Below are 20,153 nucleotides of genomic sequence, written 5' to 3'. Positions count from 1 at the left end.
ATCATGGAGAAAGCTAGAGAGTTCCAGAAAAACATCTACTTCTGCTTCATTGACTATGCTAAAGCCTTTGATTGTGTGGATCATAACAAACTGTGGCAAGTCCTTAAAGAGATGGGCGTACCAGACCATCTTATTTGTCTCTTGAGAAACCTATATGCGGACCAAGAAGCAACAGTGAGAACTGGACACGGAACCACTGATTGGTTCAAAATTGGGAAAGGAGTCCGGCAAGGCTGTATACTGTCGCCTTGCCTATTTAACTTATATGCAGAGCACATCATGAGAAAGGCAGGGCTAGATGAATCAAAAGTTGGAATTAAGATTGCCAGAATAAATATCAACAACCTAAGATATGCAGATGATACCACTCTAATGGCAGAAAGTGAAGAGGAACTAAAGAGCCTCTTGTTGCGAGTGAAGAAGGAGAGTGTAAAACTTGGGTTGAAACTAAACATTAAGAAAACCAAGATCATGGCATCTGGCCCTCTCAATTCCTGGCAAATAGATGGGGAAGAAATGGAGGTAGTGACAGATTTTATTTTCCTGGGCTCCAAGATCACTGCAGATGGGGACTGTAGCCAAGAAATTAAAAGACGCTTGCTCCTGGGGAGGAAAGCAATGGCAAATCTAGACAGCACACTAAAAATCAGAGACATCACCCTGTCAACAAAAGTACGTATAGTCAAGGTGATGGTCTTCCCAGTTGCAATGTATGGCAGTGAAAGTTGGACCATAAGAAAGGCTGAGTACCAAAGAATTGAGGCCTTTGAACTATGGTGCTGGAGAAGACTCCTGCGAGTCCCTTGGACTGCAAGGCGATCAAACCGGTTAGTCCTACAGGAGATCAACCCTGACTGCTGTTTAGAAGGCCAGATCCTGAAGCTAAAACTCAAATACTTTGGCCACCTAATGAGAAGGAAGGACTCACTGGAGAAGAGCCTCATGCTGGGAAAGATTGAGGGCAAGAGAAGAAGGGGACAACAGAGAATGAGGTGGCTGGATGGAGTCAGTGAAGCAGTAGGTGTGAGCTTAAATGGACTCCAGAAGATGGTAGAGGACAGGAAGGCCTGGAGGAACGTTGTCCATAGGGTCACGATGGGTCGGCCACGACTTCGCAACTAACAACAACATAGCAAATTTGAAAGGGATGTGGTGGCTCAGTGGGTTAGTACACTGAGCTTGTCGATCAGAAGGTAGGCAGTTTGGCAGGTTGAATCCCGAGTGCCGCATATCAGAGTTGAGCTCCTGTTACTTGTCCCAGCTTTTGCCAACCTAGCAGTTCGAAAGCACGTAAAAAGTGCAAGTAGAAAAATAGGGACCACTACAGTGGGAAGGTAACAGCGTTCTGTGCAACTTTGGCGTCCAGTCATGCCGGCCACATGACCACGGAGACGTCCTTGGACAAGCGCTGGCTCTTCGGCTTTGAAACTGAGATGAGCACTGGCCCCTAGAGTTGGAAACGACTAGCACGCATGTGCGGGAAAACCTTTACCTTTACCTATATCAAATTTGCCATTAAGTATATATTTATGTTAGATACTAGAGAACTTACAATAGTTGATGGTTGAGTTGCCTTCTGAAAGCCCAGTTTGCTCTTTTGCAATGGTGTTACCTTGTATCTAGCAGTCTACCAATTTTAGATAAAACTGCCTTGCACAGAGCTTCTTAAAGATGCTTCACATACTAGTTTGGTACATTTTTATAGATTTTGGTACTTACCTTTTTAAAATATTAACACTATAGATTTTTTTTATTTCACAGCTGTTATTTAAAATGTGTTATTTGGCTGCAGCCATAATTTACCTATTTCTATTTATCTGTAAGATCAGCTAAAAGTAGAGGGTGGGGTAGAAATTCCCTTCCCTCTCTCCTCACAGTGTGAAAAATACTTTGGGCAGCTTTTACAGGAAAAAATACTTAAGTCTTAAAGAGAAGATCAGATCTCACCCAGTTTCTTCCGCATTGCTTTAAAGGTGCTTGGTGGTGATTTTGACTTCGGCTGTCAGCAGCTTAGTGATGAGCCATATTGCTATGGCCAGTCTTTCCCCTGCCAGTTTGGAGGGCTTCCCCGGATCAAAAAGAAGGGCTCCCACCCTCCCGCGATCAAATGGGGGTCCCCTCCTTGCTCATCACCCCTACAGGGCGACTTTCAAACCTTCTCAGGGTCCCCCAGTGGGACGAATTTGGACGCAAAAGACGGAGCTCGTCTTCCAGCATCCGCAGCGCTGTGATGGCAAACCGGAAAAGCGATGACTAACTACCCAGGGAAAACAGAGCAGCTATAAGAACAATTTTAATCTAATTAGATGTATATGCTTTTGAAACTTGGGGAGATGTTTGTTTTTATCTAAAAAAAAGAAATAAGACCCGAAAAACTATCATAAAAACTTTGGACTTAAAAAGGTTTAAATGGCATTGGTGACATCTTGTGGTGAAGTATGGTATTACAACTTACTGCCTAAAAGAGACTTGGCTTGAAGCCCAGAATCCAGAAAAAACTTTTATGACCTTGACAGATACCATCTGTGAAAACTTCAGCTGCAAAGAAAGAACTTCTGGACAGCATATCTGGCCAGTTTGAACTATGAATGTAAACTTTTACTGACTTTCAGATCTATACATGGGGAACTGCTTTCCTATTTCTTTACATGAGACGCATATGTTATTATACGAGATGATGGAATAGATTGGAATATAAACTTTTACTTGACAAACAATTTTTACTATAAAGACAACCTATAATACATGAAATAGATGTTCCATACCTAGCTATAAAAACAAAAAACTATTTTTAACGTTTGATTCTAAAGTCTTCAACTTAACATACTATCAAGAGAATATGGATGAAGATCAGGAAAAATACTTCCCATGTTGAAATCAATACACAAAACCATTCTTTCAGCTTGTGACAAAATAAGATGCAACATAAAGGAACAAGATGCCAGCTTAAATATACAAACCCAGATCTTGACTACAAACAAAGAACTAACAATGCAGAAAATAAAAGAAGTGGAACAACTAAACACTAAGACAAAGGACTCAATTGACCAGCAGATCCAGCTAATGAAAAATCAGAAAAGGGAGTGATAACACTGAAAATGGAAAAGACTTTTTACAAAATCAGAAGAAATTTGAGAAAAAGGAAGAACAGACTGAATGGAAGATAAACCTATCAGGACAACTGTGGGAAACTGGAGTAATAGGGAGGCGATCTAATGAACACAAATGGGCTAGTTCTTCCAAAAAACCTGCAACCAAATGGTCTTTCTTATTCTAAATAATATATATATAATAGAGGGAGAACTATTTGATGATTCAAAAGCACTAACATGGAAGGTTAGTTGGCAAAGGAAGAAAGCCAGAGTAAGGCTTAAGAAAATAAGGGGTTTGATTTATTAGAGGGGATTTCATATTACTAACTAGAGGGTTGAATATGTTGGAATTTTTAGAAAATAGTTATAATTGAATAGGTAAGATGGGTAATAAAATTAATAGACTTTGGTATGAAAAGGGAAAAAGGGACAAGTTGAGATAAGGGAAATTTTGGTCACCTAATATAAAATATTTGGAAATCAGTTAAAATAAGAATTCTGTTTAACAGAGGACTTCCGGTGGTGGCGCGGCGCCGGAGACAGCCGTTTCGGTCTGCCCGCTGCTCAGCTGAGTTGTTTTCACCCGAAACAGCGCCGATCAGCTGTTCGGGTGGATTTGAAGCCCCCTCCTCGGGAGAAGAGGAGGGGGTGAGGCCCCAGGTAGGGGTTGAGTTCTCCGGGGCCGCCTGAGCTTAAAGCTTGGGCGGCTGAAGGATTGAACTCCCCCGTAGCCTGGGTTGCTCCCAGCTGTTCAGCGTCTCTGCTCCGGGATTTTTGGAGCAGAGCCAGGCGTTTGCGACCACCCCTGCCAGAAGGAAAGACCCTGGAATAAAAAGAGCAGGCAGAGCGGTACAGGAGGACAAGGTGAAGAGGACTTTTATTCTTACTCTCTAGCTTAATGGACTTTATAAACTTAAAGTGAAAGTGCGCAACAAGTGAAAGTAAAAAGATGGCGGCTAAACCTCCCTCAAAAACTCTTCGGAGTGCGGGAACTTCCCCGGTGCAACAGACATCGTTGCAAGCTTTGCTTCCTCTTGCTGCATTGACATCGAAGGACTTACAAGATGCTCTTGAAAAACAATCCCAGGTAATATCAGAAATGCTGGGTGATAAGTTGGCAAAGGTGGAGGAGAAACTGGAGGAGAGGATAGAAGAGAAGTTCAGTGCGATGAGGGTAGACATTTTGTCTACAGTGGAAAGTGTGGCTGAATGTGTGCAAGGTTTGGACGAAAAAGTGGAGGACCTGAGTCAAAAGAATGCTATATTAGAAGTAAAGGTACTGGAGAATGAAGATTTAAGGGACAAAATGGACAGAGAATTGAGTCTTGTCCAGTATCATCAGATGCAGTATGCTGTTAGAATTAGAGGCTTAAAAGAGAATACTAAAGAAGACCTAAAGCAGCTGATTTCTGAGGCTCTGGAAGCAGTATTGGGTCAGCCAGCATCTGAAATAAAGGGATGCATGGATAAAGTTTTTCGTGTAAACTCATGGATTGCTAGACAGAGAAAGCTACCTAGAGATGTGGTGGTTTATTTTACAAAGAGAGAAACTAGAGATGAAGTTATTCAAGCCGCCTATGATACTAAAGTTGTGGTTGCTGACCAAGAAGTTTTGGTTTTAAAAGAAATTCCTCCAAAGATTTTAAGGAGAAGGAAGGATTTTGCATTTCTTGTGCAGGAACTTAAGCAACGTGATATAAAGTTCAGATGGCAGATTCCAGTCGGATTGGTGGTGATGCATGAAGGAAAAAGATACCGTCTGGTTACTGTGACACAGGCGCGTGATTTCTACAATAATGTTTTAAAAGCAACCCCACTATCACTTCTGGAAGCTGCAAAGGGATTTGGAGAAGGGAAATCTCAAGAGACCGAAGATGGACAGACAGAGGAGAATGGTGCTGGAGGGGATCAAATTATAGCTTCGTTGGTTGTTGCTGGAGAGCAGAGGGTGACGCGTGCCGCTTTAAAACGAGCAAAACAAATAAAAGAACAAGACCAGCAGAAGTTTATGGAACCTTCAAAGCGTACTTACAGCGAAGCAGTGGGAGGAGCGTGGCCCAAAGGAGATAGAGGGGCTATTAAAGATGTGCTCCAACAGCTTCGGGATGGCACGTATGGCGACTAAATTTCTAACCTGGAACGTTAATGGATTAAACTCACCACAGAAGAGAAAGAAAGTTTTTCAATATTTAAAACAATTCAAGATTGATGTTATATGTTTGCAAGAAACGCATATTAGGGTTATGGACCAAAAGTATTTATCGAACTCAAGGTTGGGCACGCAATTTGTTGCCTCTGCAATGAATAAGAAAAATGGAGTGGTTGTTTATGTTAAAAGTGCTTTAACAGCGGACTTAATTGAAGCAGATAAGCATGGAAGATATGTTATGATAGATTTGTTGCTAGAAGGCAAAAAAACGCTTTTAGTTGGACTGTATGCTCCTAATCAACAACAAGCTGACTTTTTTAGTTTACTTCATACAAAGCTTACTCGGTTGGATTACAAATCGTTTATTTTTATGGGAGACTGGAATGGTGTTTTGGATGTACAGATGGATAAGGCTGGTTTTTTTAAGCGTGCTCCGAGTCATGCCAGATTGCCTAAATCTTTTTTTGAAATGAAGGATGATTTGGAACCGCGAGATATTTGGCGTGACACACACCTGCATGAAAAGGATTATACTTTTTTTTCTGATAGACATCAATCTTTTTCCAGGATTGATTTCATTTTGTTGACTAATGACTTTTTTTCTAGGATTAAGAAGGTAAAGATCTGTGCAAGAGCTATTTCTGACCATAGTCCAGTTTGGTTAGAGATCAATAAGGACAATAGAGATAGGCGCTCGTGGCGCGTAAATGAGAATTTGTTTAGAAATCAGAAAAATGTGGAAGAATGTAAACAGCGGATGAAGGATTTTTTTGAAATTAATATGAATAAGGATACTTCTATGGACATGGTTTGGGATGCTAGCAAGGCCTATATGAGAGGGGCGTTGATATATATGAATAATAAACACAGACGTACTTTGGAAGCCAGAAGGAAAGAATTGGAGAATGAAATTAAGGAAAAAGAAAAGGCCTTGTTTTGAACCCATTGGATGTGAAGACTAAGGAGGTTATTAAGCTATTAAGAGGACAATTCGATAAACTAATGGCTGACTAGGTGGCAACCAATTTGCGGTTTGCCAGGCATAATACTTTTTGCAATGCTAATAAGCCAGGTAGATGGCTAGCTTACAGACTAAGGAAAAAGCAAAGGGCTTCTAATATAGACAAAATTGAGCATAAGGGAAAGGTTGTGTTTCAACAGGATCATATTAAGGAAGCCTTTGTGGATTTTTATTCTAAATTATATGCTAAGGAGAAGATTAATGAAAAAGACATTGATGTATATTTGGAGAATGCTAGCATCCCGGTTCTTACGCAAGCACAAAAAGAGGAGATTAATCAATTGATTACAGAAGAAGAAATTCTTACAGCAATTAAGGAATTAAAGGTGGATAAAGCACCAGGTACGGATGCTTTGACTGCGGCTTACTACAAAAATTTACAATTAGAGTTGATAAAACCGTTAAAGGAACTGTTCCAGATAATTCAGAGAGGGGGAAAGGTGCCTCCGTCTTGGAGAACTGTTTTTATCTCTTTGATTCCGAAGGAAGACCAAGATGCTACTCAAGTAAAAAACTATAGACCGATATCACTTTTAAATACAGATTACAAGATATTTGCTAAGGTGTTGGCTAATAGATTAATGAGGGTTCTGCAACAGGTGATTCATGGGGACCAAACTGGGTTTATTAGTGGTAGGCAAATGAAAAATAACGTGAGGCATATAGTTGATGTGTTAGAGTTTTTGGAAAGGAACAACCAGATCCCTGCGGCGCTAATTTTTTTAGATGCTGAAAAAGCCTTTGATCAATTGAACTGGCAATTTTTGATGAAAGTTTTAGATAAAATGAATTTTGGGGATAAATTTTTGCAACCAATTAGGGCATTATATCAAAAACAAACAGCCCGAATAATAGTTAACAATAGCTTGACAGTGTTGTGACTCAGGGCCAGCCTGTGGGTCCGACAGCCGGGTCCGATGTATCGGAGGACTCAGATGAGGGGGAGGAGGGAGACGAACCGGCTGATGATGGTTTGGAGGCTTTGCAGAGTCCTCAGCCGGGGACCTCTTCTCAGCTGCGTGAGCCCGAGAGTGCGGAGGATGATGACCCACAGCTGGCCCTGTTCAAGGACGCCCGACGCAGGAGGCAGTCGAGCAGGAACAAACAAAGAAAGGCTATGGGACTCCTCGGGAGGAGGCACAGGGAGACCACGCCCTGAGCTCTCTATAAAAGGAGTGTTTGGGGAGGGGCTGGTTGCTGAAAGCAACTTTTCCGCTTGAGAAGACAAGCTCTTGTGTTTTTGTTAACTGCGTAATTAAATCTTGGCAGATGCCTTTTAGCCTTGGAAGCTCTCCAGTCTCTTCTTCCTAAATAGGGGTTTGCCTTTACAAGGCCAGAAGAGGGCTGGTTCAGAACAGACAGAAGCATGTAATATTGAGAAGGGCACAAGGCAAGGGTGCCCGTTATCGCCTTTGTTATTTGTGTTAACATTGGAGATATTATTGGTAAAATTACAGAACTCGGAAAGAATTAAGGGTATACAAATTAGAGATCAGAATTATAGATTGAGAGCGTTCGCAGACGATCTGGTTGTTACAGTGACCCAGCCGGAGAACTCTGTTGTGGACCTGATGGAGATAATAATGCAATATGGGAAGGTTTCTGGATTTAAAGTTAATGCACAAAAAACTAAAATTCTGGCCAAAAATATGACAGTATCGCAAAAGGCTCTTTTAGAAGGATTAACTGGATTTGAGATTGTTAAAAGGGTCAAATATTTGGGGGTGCTTCTGTCGCCCTCTAATACAAAGTTATATAAAAATAACTATGAAAAATTATGGGGAAAAATTCAAAAAGAAATGGAGAGTTGGGAAAAATTGCAATTGTCTTTGTTGGGGCTAATCGCAGCAGTGAAAATGAATGTCCTGCCTAAATTTTTATTCTTATTTCAAATGATACCGGTTCTTAAGAAAGATTCTAATTTGGAGGAATGGCAGCGAGGTATCAATAAATTTGTTTGAGCAGGGAAAAGGCCACGAATTAAACTTAAGATTATGCAGGATACTCGTGAAAGAGGTGGTCTTAAAATGCCCAATCTTAAATTATATTATGAAGCTGCTGCGTTAGCAGGAATAAGTGATTGGATTAATTTGACACAAGAGAGATTATTAAATCTTGAGGGCCACGACTTGTTTGGCTGGCATGCATATTTGTTGTATGATAAGAAGGTAGATAATGTGTTTAGAGTGCATATTTTAAGACAGGCATTGTTGAGAGTTTGGAAGAAGTATAGACATAAGTTAGACTGTAAGATACCATTGTGGGCAATTCCAAAACACGCAATAGAAAATATAAATGTTGGTTTTAAACATGATGTGACTACGTATAAGGGGATTTTAAGCTTGGAAAGAAATGTCTGGTGTCTGAAACCATACAGCGTCTTGCGAGATGAGAAGATTGTTCAAACTTGGTTTCAATATATTCAGCTACGGGCCAGGTGGAAAGAAGATCAGAAAACTGGTTTTACAATGACTGATGAAAATTTGATAAAGCAAATTAGAAATCAGGGTCCAGCACATACTAAACGGATATATCTTGCATTGATAGAAATTGATTCAGAAACAGAACTTGTTAAAGATTGTATGATAAAATGGGCCCAAAACATCCAAGAAGTTATTACAATGGACACGTGGGAAAAGATTTGGGTGAGGAACGTAAAATTTACACAAGCTCAAAACTTGAGAACTTTTATAAAATGTTTTATAGATGGCATCTAGATCCTAAAAAGCTTGCAAGTATGTACCCGAATTATCAGCCCAAATGCTGGAGGTGTGGCGATGAAGACGCAACATATTTTCACATATGGTGGACTTGTAAAAAGGTTAAGGCCTTTTGGATAAAAATTTGGTGGAATATGCAGAAGATTTTCAAGCAAAGGATAAAGTTTTGTCCGCAACTTTTTTTGTTGGAAATAATTACAGATGCTACGGTTGTGGACACTAAGTTGATGTTGAATTTAATTACGGCAGCAAGACTCTTAATAGGTCAGTATTGGAAGAAGGAGGAACTGCCGACTATAGAAGAATGGACTTTAAAGGTTTCTGACCTGGCAGAGATGGCAAAGATTTCGGCTTATTTGAAAGATCACTCGCAAGAACGTTATATTATGGAGTGGAGAAAATGGATTGAGTATATCCAGAACAAATATGGGACTAAAAAGTTTCATGTAGCATTTGAATAAGTCTTCCTTTCCTTTTTCTTTTTTCCTTTTATATATATATATTTAATATTAATAGTGTTTGTAGTTATCCTATACGAGCTAGAGAGTGATAGATTTTAGAGTTTATGGTTGTTAACATATGGATGCTTATGATTGGGTTTTTTTTGCTTTTATACCTTGTACTTAGCTCTGGGAAGTCGGGGGGGAGGGGGAGAGGGGCAGGGAGGGAGGAGTAGGGGTGGGGGAGGGGGGACTGTTAAAGAAAAAATGTATGTTAAAACTTTTCAATAAAAAAAAAAGAATTCTGTTTAACAATAATAATATTTTTATTATTATTATTATTATTATTATTATTATTATTATTATTATTATTATTATTATTATTATTATTATTATTATTATTACGCACTGGCAACTATGTCCAAAAACTTTGCAAAATACATCAAGAAATTGCACCTTCCTGCAATAACTCCAGCAAAGCTACAAAAAACTGCACTACTCGGAACATCTTACATTTTAAGGAGATACCAGGTTGATACCTAGGATGCTGGAAGCAACCCGTGTCAACCATTGTTGTTGTTGTTGTTAGTTGCAAAGTCATGTCTGACCAATTACAATCCCATGGACAATGTTCCTCCAGGCCTTCCTGTCCTATACCATCTTCTGGAGTTCATTTAGGCTCGCACCTTCTGCTTCAGTGACTCCATCCAGCCACCTCATTCTCTGTCGTCCCCTTCTTCTATTGCCCTCAACCTTTCCCAGCATTAGGCTCTTCTCCAGTGAGACCTTCCTTCTCATTAGGTGGCCAAAGTATTTGAGTTTCAACTTTACGATCTGGCCTTCTAAAGATCAGTCAGGTTGATCTACTCTATGACTGACCGGTTGGATCGACTTGCAGTCCAAGGGACTCGCAGGAGTCTTCTCCAGCACCATAGTTCAAAGACTTCAATTCAGCCTTTCTTATGATCCAACTTTCACAGCCATACATTGCAACTGGGAAGACCATAGCCTTGATTATATGCACTTTGTTGGCAGGGTGATGTCTCTGCTTTTTAGTGTGCTGTCTAGATTTGCCATGGCTTTCCTCCCCACGAGCAAGCGTCTTTTAATTTCTTGGCTGCAGTCCTTGCCTGGTGATCTCGGAGCCCAGGAAAATAAAAATCTGTCACTACCTCAATTTCTTCCCCATCTATCTGCCAGGAATTGAGAGGGCCGGATGCCATGATCTTGGATTTCTTAATGTTTAGTTTCAACCCAAGTTTTACACTCTCCTTCTTCACTCGCAACAAGAGGCTCTTTAGTTCCTCTTCACTTTCTGCAATTAGAGTGGTATCATCTGCATATCTTAGGTTGTTGATGTTTCTCCCGGCAATCTTAATTCCAACTTTTGATTCATCTAGCCCTGCCTTTCTCATGATGTGCTCTGCATATAAGTTAAATAGGCAGGGTGACACTATACAGCCTTGCTGGACTCCTTTCCCAATTTTGAACCAATCAGTGGTTTCGTGTCCAGTTCTCACTGTTGCTTCTTCACCTGCATTTAGGTTTCTCAAGAGACAAACAAGATGGTCTGGTATGCCCATCTCTTTCAGAACTTGCCACATTTTTTTTTGTGATCCACACAATCAAATGCTTTAGCATAGTCAATGAAGCAGAAGTAGATGATTTTTCTGGAACTCCCTAGCTTTCTGCATGATCCAGCGTATGTTAGCAATTTGATCTCTAGTTCCTCTGCCTCTTCGAAATCCTGCCTGTACTTCTGGTAGTTCTCGATCCACATACTGCTGGAGTCTAGCTTGTAGGATTTTAAGCATAACTTTACTAGCATGAGAAATGGTGCGATAGTTTGAACATTCTTTGGCACTGCCTTTCTTTGGAATTGGAATGTAAACTGTTCTTTTCCAATCCTGTGGCCACTGTTGAGTTTTCCAAATTTGCTGGCAAATTGAGTGTAGCACTTCTACTGCATCATCTTTTAAGATTTTGAATAGCTCAGCTGGAATACTGTCACCTCCACTAGCTTTGTTGTTGCTCAGCTTTTCTAAGGCCCACTTCACTTCACATTCTAGGATGTCTGGCTCGAGGTCAGTGACCACCTCACTGTGATTATCAGGGACATTAAGCTCATTCTTGTATAGTTCTTCTGTGTAATTTTGCCACCTCTTCTTAATCTCTTCTGCCTCTGTTAGGTCCCTGCCATTTTGGTCCTTTATCATGCCCATTTCTGCATGAAACGTTCCTTTCATCTCTGCAATTTTCTTGAAAAGATCTCTAGTCCTCCCTATTTTATTATTTTCTTCTATTTCTTTGCACTGTTCATTTAAGAAGGCATTCTTATCTCTTCTAGCTATTCTCTGGAATTCTGCATTCAATTGGGTGTATCTATCTTTTTCTCCCTTGCCTTTCACTTCCCTTTTGTCCTCAGCTATTTGCAAAGCTTCCTCAGACAGCCGTTTTGTTTTCTTGCATTTCTTTTTCTTTGGGATGCTTTTAGCTGCTACTTCTTGTACAATTTTGCGAACCTCCACCCATAGTTCTTCAGGCACTCTGTCTATCAGATCTAATTCCCTAAATCTATTTGTCACCTCTACTGTATATTCATCAGGGATATGATTTAGTTCATTCCTTAGTGGTCTAGTGCTTTTTCCTACTTTCTTCAGTTTAAGCCTAAATTTTGCAACGAGAAGCTCATGGTCTGAGTCATAGTCAGCTCCTGGTCTTGTTTTTACTGACTGTATAGAGCTTCTCCATCTTTGGCTGCAGAGTACATAGTCAATCTCATTTCTGTTAACCGTCTGGTGATGTCCATGTGTAGAGCCGTCTCTTGGGTTGTTGGAAAAGAGAGTTTGCTATGATCATCATATTCTCTTGACAAAATTCTATCAGCCTGAGCCCTGCTTCATTTTTTACTCCAAGGCCAAACTTACCTGTTATTCTGGTTATCTTTTGGCTTCCTACTTTAGCATTCCATCCCCCATGATGATAAGGACATCATTTTTTTGGTGTTAGTTCTATAAGGTGCTGTAGGGCTTTATAGAACTGGTCAATTTCATCCTCTTCAGCACTGGTGGTTGGGGCATAGACTTGGACTACTGTGATATTGAATGGTTTGCCTTGGATTCGAACTGAGATCATTGTGTCATTTTGAGGATTGTATCCTAGTATTGCTTTTCCTACTTTTTATTGACTATGAAGGCTACTCCATTTCTTCTGAGGGATTCTTGCCCGCAGTAGTATACCTGAGGGTCATCTGAATTAAATTCACCCATTCCTGTCCATTTTAGTTCGCTGATTCCTAAGATGTCGATGTTCAGTCTTGTCATCTCTTGTTTGACCACCTCCAGCTTTCCTTGATTCATGGATCTTACATTCCAGGTTCCTATGGAGAAAAAATCTTTACAGCATCGGACTTTACTTTCACCACCAGATACATCCACAGCTGAGCATTCTTTCGGCTTTGGCCCAGTCGCTTCATTTTTTCTGGTGCTACTAGTACTAGCCCTCTGCTCTTCCCCAGTAGCATATTGGATACCTTCTGACCTGAGGGGCTCATCTTCCAGCGTCATCTTTTTTCCTTTTGGTACTGTCCATGGGGTTTTCATGGCAAAGATACTGGAGTGGGTTGCCATTTCCTTCTCCAGTGTCAACCATTAGTGCCTGTCAATTTGAGTGTTCAGTTGACTGAGTTTCCTATTTTATGAATAAAAGTTTAATAATAATAATGATAATGATAATAATAATAGTCATAATAATAATAGTCATAATAAGTTGGAAGGGACCTTGGAGGTCATCTAGTCCAACCCCCTGCTCAGGCAGGAATCCCTATATCATTTTGGAAAAATGGCTGTCCAGTCTCTTCTTAAAAACTTCCAGTGTTGGAGCATTTACCAATTCTGGAGGCAGGTTGCTCCACTGGTTAATTGTTCTGTCAGGAAGTTTCTCCTTAGTTCTAGGTTGCTTCTCTGCTTGATTAGTTTCCATCTGTTGCTTGTTGTCCTGCCTTTGGGCAGTTTGGAGAATAGCTTGACTCCCTCTTCTTTCTGGCAGCCCCTGAGATATTGGAACACTGCTATCATGTCCCCCCTCGTCCTTCTCATTAAAGTAGACATACCCAATTCCAGCAGCCGTTCCTTATATGTTTTAGCCTCCAGTCCCTCCAATCATCCTTGTTGCTCTTCTCTGTACTCTTTCTAGAATCTCTACATCTTTTTTACATGGTGGTGACCTAAACTGGATGCAGTATTCCAAGTGTGGCCTTACCAAGGCATTGTAAAGTGGTATTATTTCACGTGATCTTGATTCTATCCCTCTGTTAATGCAGCCCAGCACTGTGTTGGCTTTTTCAGCAGCTGCAGCACACTGCTGGTTCATATTTAAGTAATTATCCACTAGGACTCCGAGATCCCTCTCACAGTTACTACTATTGAGCAAGGTACCCCCCATACTATACCTGTACATTTGGTTTTTCTTGCCTAAATGTATAACCTTACTTTTTTCACTATTGAATTTCATTTTGTTAGATAGCGCCCAGTGTTCAAGTCTGTCCTGTATCTTAAGCCTGTCTTCTGGAGTGTTGGCTATTCCTGCCAGCCTGATGTCGTCTGCAAATTTGATGAGTTCCCCATCTATCCCCTTGTCCAAATTGTTGATGAAGACATTGAAGAGCACTGGGCCCAGAACAAAGCCCAGGGGCACCACACTACACACTTCCCTCCATGTAGATGCAGTTCCACTGAGGACCACACACAGAGTACTGCTGGTCAGCCAGCTACGAATCCATCTGGTGGTGATGCTGTCTAACCCACATTTTTCTATCTTGTCAAGTAGTACAGGGCTTTTCAAGCAGTGGTATGGGTACCATCTATGGTATATTGGCACCTGGCAGCTGGTATGCGACCATCATAGAAAAGTGGTAGCGGGGGAGGGGAATGAGCTGAACCGGTGGCAGCACTGCACAAGCCTGAGTAAGAGACGGCTGGAGCTGCAGGGCTGTCAGGGCTCAGTGGAAGCGCCAGGATCAGCGCCAGTCTCCAACTGGAGCTTGGTGCTGATCCTGGTGCTTCTGAGCCCAGAAGAAGTGCCGATCAGCTGGAATTTTGCAGCATCTCCAGGGTCTTGTGATTTACATTCAGCGCTTGGCAACTGATTCATATTTATGATGGTCACAGTGTCCCAGGGTCATTGAAGTGACCTAAAACTGCTGCATCTACCCAACAGATTGGGGGGGAGGAAATAAAAATCAAACACACACTATCCCACCCCCAGGCAGGCAGGCTGTGGCTTGGGGGGCACTTTTTTCAGTGCCATTGTAACTTTGAACAGTCACTAAGCAAACTGTTGTAAGTCGAGGACTACCTGTACTTCATCACTTTTTTCCTTTTTTATTTTTTGGTCATTAAGTTTTTGACACCTTGCTAGGCGACTGGTGGTACTCAGATGTTGCCATATCCTAAAAGTGGTACAATGGGTGAAAAGGTTGAAAAGCCCTGAAGTAGTAGGTTGTGATCTACTTTATTAAATGCCTTACTGAAGTCCAAGTAAATTATATCCACAGCACTCCTCTGATCCACTAATTTTGTCACTTGGTCAAAGAATGCAATAAGATTTGTCTGGCATGATCTATTTTTGACAAACTCATGTTGGCTTTTAGTAATGACTTTGTTTGCCTCTAGGTGCTCGCTGATTCGTTGTATGATTATCTTTTCCAGAATCTTCCCAGGTATTGAGGTCAGGCTGATAGGTCTGTAATTTTCTGGATCCATTTTTCCCCCTTTTTTGAAGTCCTCTGGTAGTTCCCCAGTGCTCCAGGATCTTTGAAAAATATAGTTCAATGGTTCTGAGATCACATCTGCCAGTTCCTTGAGAACCTTGAGGGAGTATTTGAGCTTTTAAAAATTAGACCTAAACAAAAAATTTATGTATATTACTGATTTATTGGGTAACCCAGACGATACATGTAATGGTTTTGAATTATTAGAGGGGATACTGTATTATTAATTAGATGGCTTAATATGGTGGAAAATAGAGAACTTTTAGAAAACAAAAGAAGACTATATTGAAATAGGTAAGATGTATATTTATAATATTAGATTTTGTGATGAAAAGGGAAAAAGGAAGAAATTGAGATAAGGAAAACTTTGGTTACCTGAAGCTTGGAAATTATAAATACCAAATGCTAATTTGAATATTGATGGGAAATTAAAGCTTGAAAACAAAGCAATAAAAGGACATTGATTATATACAAGGATTGAATGCCAACACAATTAAGATATGTATAAGCTGAAAGTGATTGGTAAATGTAACAAAGATGTTTTTATTTAGTTGATAATAATAACTGTATTAGCCTAATATAAGATAGCAGATATTAAGGGAAAAAGAGAGGGAATATCTGATGTTGTAACTTGAGACTTATACTAAAGATTTATGTATGTTATTGAACTATTGATTAACCCAGTCACCACATTGCTTTTTAAATACTTAATTGTAAAATTAAAAAACTAATAAAATATTATTAAAAAAAAGATCAGCTAAAAGTAAATATTTTTCTTTTTTTTTTAGCTGGGAGAGAATCTTCAGAGCCCAGATAGGTATACCTTCAGGAAAAATGTTACAAATAGTATTGGAAATGATCAATGTACGTGCTGATAAAAATCAGGGGGACCCAAGCAAAAGAACATAAAATATGAGTACCCACATAAGAAAACGAGTGTAGTTTTTGAATGACTTGTATTAGAATAAAGCACAATTTCTCATATTTATACAAGGTGCTGCTCAGAAAACACTGGATCATATAGTGACTAACTGCTGTCTGAGAGCTTATACAGGGGAAAAGTACACTTCCTCCAATTAATAAATACCATGCTTAATTTGATAAATGGCCCAGATATTAATATACAGAACACTTATTTTATGAATTAACTTATTTTAAAATTTATCTTGTAACTTAATGTATAACTTCTTATAGAATTTCTTATATCTTACAAAATTAACGACACATCACTGTATGTATTTTATACCATACACTAAATAAATCTCATATTTATCATAAAACTATGTTGCGTCACTCACCTAGAAGAATTTGTTGATTAGATGCTTTATCAAAAACAACAGCTGGCTGAGAAAAATCTTCCATGAAAATTGAGTTATTATGTAAATTCTCTGCAAAACAAAATACAGAGGACTAGGCCGAAGGGCAGACATAGTTACAAGTAGTCCCTAACTGGGAACAGAATTTCCATTGCTAAGTGATGCAATTGTGTAATGCAATGTCATGTAACCACATAGCTTAGCAACAGCAATCTCAGCAATCCCCATTGCTTCATTAAATGAGGATTATGGGTTGTTAAATGAGGTTCTCACTTGCCCTTGATTTGTGACTTCCTACTGCTTCCACAAGCAAAGTCAACGGGGAAGTCGACAGGAAATCATTTATTAGTCCAAATCACAAATCTTTCCTTAAGTGCTAAGCAAGGACTACCTTTAGCTTCTATTGAAAAACAGGCCTAGAAATTTTACTAGCTCAAATTTAAGCAAAAATCATAGGAGATTGTTCAAACAATGGTGAGGCCCAACTACTTTGTAACTTCTGTTTATATAAAACACAAATGAAGTCATACACTATATATCCATCAGGAAAAATCAGCCATAAAACATTTGCAAAATTAATTTGAGCTTATTCTCGATTATTCTGATGCAAACAATATTGCTACAAAATGCAAATAATTAAGTCCCCAGTCTCTTAAACTCATTGCCCAATTCAAGGAACATAGGTTCTGAATAATTTCCAGATCTATATAGATATTATATCATCATGACATATCTAACTACCTGTCGGCACTTCCCAAGGTTCATATTATAAATGCATGTGAGTCTTGATTACTGAGAAAGAGAAAACAGTGGTGCTGTCTATATAACACAACTTTCTTATATGACTGCTGGAATGGAAAAAGTATTTGATCATTAATCTTCCCCTACATACCCCTCAGCCTCTAATCAGGATTGCCAATGTCTTACAACTAATAATAGTGGATAAATAGAAATACTCTGAAATATCCTGCTTTATTTAACTGCCAACACTGCTGTTTCCACGGTTAATAGGTAGATTTGGAAGATCTCCTGTTATTTTTCTACTTCAAATTCAGCAGAGCTCATAAATTTTGATTAACTTTGAAATTCATACTAAATATGTTCCGGGAAAATGGTCTTTTAGATTTTTCTGAATTTCAGAGGTATTCCGAAACTCAGGATGATTGCAGAAAAGTTCCATTGTATCTTGTTAACAGAAACTCATTGCTGCAATTCTGGTGATTGTAGCAGATGCACAGCAAGTGCTGAGATTATTTTTACTGATCAAAAAGATAATATATTTATACATCATGTATTTTGAATAAACCATATCAATTAGTCTGTCTCTACACTAATATGTTTTTTTCTTGATATCTTCCAAGCTGTATACTTAATTTTTTACATTTAAAATAATAATTTATAAAGGGCTGAGGAACAAAGCATTATTCTCCAGCATTACTTTATTCCTATATTCCTATAAGCATTTTACAAAGTAAAATGGGTGGTAGTATTCTATGTGGAAATTTATTTACATTCCTGGAAAAGTGTGATATCCAGATACCACATTATTTAGCAACCGAAATGTCAGCAGTCCCTATTTCATTAACCAAGGACCTCCTTGCAATCTTCTCCCAGTTTTCAACAACTAAAGTCAGTGGAAAAGACGACAGGAATCCCAGGCAGTACACAAGCAGGCTAGCAGGCATAAGCATAATGGGGCTTTGGGACTACTGCAGGAGGGCGAATGAGGGGAAGGTTTGGTGCAAGTGTGGGGGGCATAGGCTAGCTGATGCAGGTTGCAGGAGGGCATATGAGGGGCAGGGACAGATGTGCACAGCAGGGCTTGGAATGGCTGCTGAGCGGTGGTGGAGGGCACACAAGGGCAGGTACAACTTGAGGAAAGTTCATGGGGGCATATGTGATGCAAATGACCTTAGAGTAGCTGCTGCAGGGTGGGGAGAATGTGCAAGGATCACAGTGGTTCAGATTGCAGTGGCTACTACAGGATGCAGGAGACTGTAACAGAAGCAAGCATGAGCACAGTAGGACTTAGGGTGCCTGTAATAGAGCATGTGAGAGCATGTCATGCTAATGTAAGATGGTTGCCAGATTAGACACAATTATTAGAATGCTGGGATGTCCAGAACTTCAAGAACCACATGTAATTTAGAAAGACTGTCTGATCTACACATATAATGCTCTGATGACCATACCCATCTCTGAAACAGATTTCATAGCAACTTTCGCTTTAGGTTTCCTAGATTCTCTTTGTTCAGGTGATATTATTCCACCAATTACAAAGCCTCCTGAAACAATAAAAAAAATTAATTGTATTCTATATAATACTAATTATAAATTGTTTTACTCAAAATGGGATGGAATTACTGGAATAATTGGGTTATCTATAGCAAATTACTACCAAGTCTATAATGTAATGATTGTTTTCACCCATAATTTCATAATGGCATTCTCAAATGAAGAGAATTTTGAGATTATTTCATTAAAAGTTCCATAATGGAGAGGCAACATAAGGCGAAATATAGGCTATCGAAGTCACCAGTATTTAGGTGATAACGTACAGTGAGGAAAAAAATTATTTGATCCCCTCTTGATTTTGTACATTTGCCCACTGACAAAGAAATGGCCAGTCTATAATTTTAATGGTAGGTTTATTTTAACAGTGAGAGACAGAATAACAACAACAAAAATCCAGAAAAACGCATTTCAAAAAAGTTATAAAATGATTTGAATTTTAATGAGTGAAATAAGTATTTGATCCCCTATCAATCAGCAAGACTTATAACTCCCAGGTGTCTTTTTATATAGGTAATGAGCTGAAATTAGGAGTGCTCCTAATCTCAGCTTATTACCTGTATAAAATACACCTGTCCACAGAAGCAATCATTCAATCAGATTCTAAACTCTCCACCATGTCCAAAATCAAAGAGCTGTCCAAGGATGTCAGGGACAAGATTCTAGACCTACACAAGGCTGGAATGGTCTACAAGACTATCGCCAAGCAGCTTGGTGAGAAGGTTGACAACAGTTGATACGATTATTTGCAAATGGAAGAAACATAATCTCCCTCGGTCTGGAGCTTCATGCAAGTTCTCATCTTGTGGAGTTTCAAGGATCATGAGAATGGTGAGGAATCAGCCCAGAACTACACGGGAGGATCTTGTCAATGATCTCAAGGCAGCTGGGACAATAATCACCAAGAAAACAATTGGTAACATACTACGCCGTAAAGGATTGAAATCCTGCAGTGCCCACAAGGTCCCCCTGCTCAAGAAAGAACATGTACAGGCCCGTCTAAAATTTGCCAATGAACATCTGAATGATTCAGAGAAGAACTGGGTGAAAGTGTTGTGGTCGGATGAGACCAAAATTGATCTCTTTGGCATCAATTCAACTTGCCATGTTTGGAGGAGGAGGAGGCCTGTGACCCTAAGAACAACATCCCCACCTTCAAACAAGGAGGTGAAAACATTATTCTTTGGAGGACAGGACTACTTCCTTGCATCATAGGGACGATAGATGGGAACATGTACTGTCAAATCTTGGGTGAGAACCTCCTTCCCTCAGGGTCATGGATAGGTATTCCAGCATGGCAATGACCCAAAACACATGGCCAAGACCACAAAGGAGTGGCTCAAGAAGAAGCAC

The 20,153-nt window shown here is 39.7% G+C and overlaps 1 protein-coding gene across 1 annotated transcript in view; it reads right to left on the bottom strand.

Annotated features, from left to right (window-relative positions):
• CENPC (centromere protein C) overlaps positions 1 to 20,153 on the bottom strand; it is an 87,938-nt gene that overhangs the window by 17,810 nt on the left and 49,975 nt on the right. Inside the window, exons 8-9 of the mRNA XM_083377155.1 lie at positions 18,701 to 18,793; positions 16,491 to 16,580 (exon numbers count right to left, since the gene is read on the bottom strand). Of these exons, the coding sequence (XP_083233281.1) occupies positions 16,491 to 16,580; positions 18,701 to 18,793 (183 nt within the window). The remainder of the gene's footprint in view (positions 1 to 16,490; positions 16,581 to 18,700; positions 18,794 to 20,153) is intronic.

This window comes from Vipera ursinii (assembly GCF_947247035.1).
Source record: "Vipera ursinii genome assembly, chromosome: Z".
NCBI lineage: Eukaryota > Metazoa > Chordata > Lepidosauria > Squamata > Viperidae > Vipera > Vipera ursinii.
The sequence above is the reverse complement of the archived record's forward strand: the minus strand, read 5'-3'. Positions and strand labels throughout refer to the sequence as shown.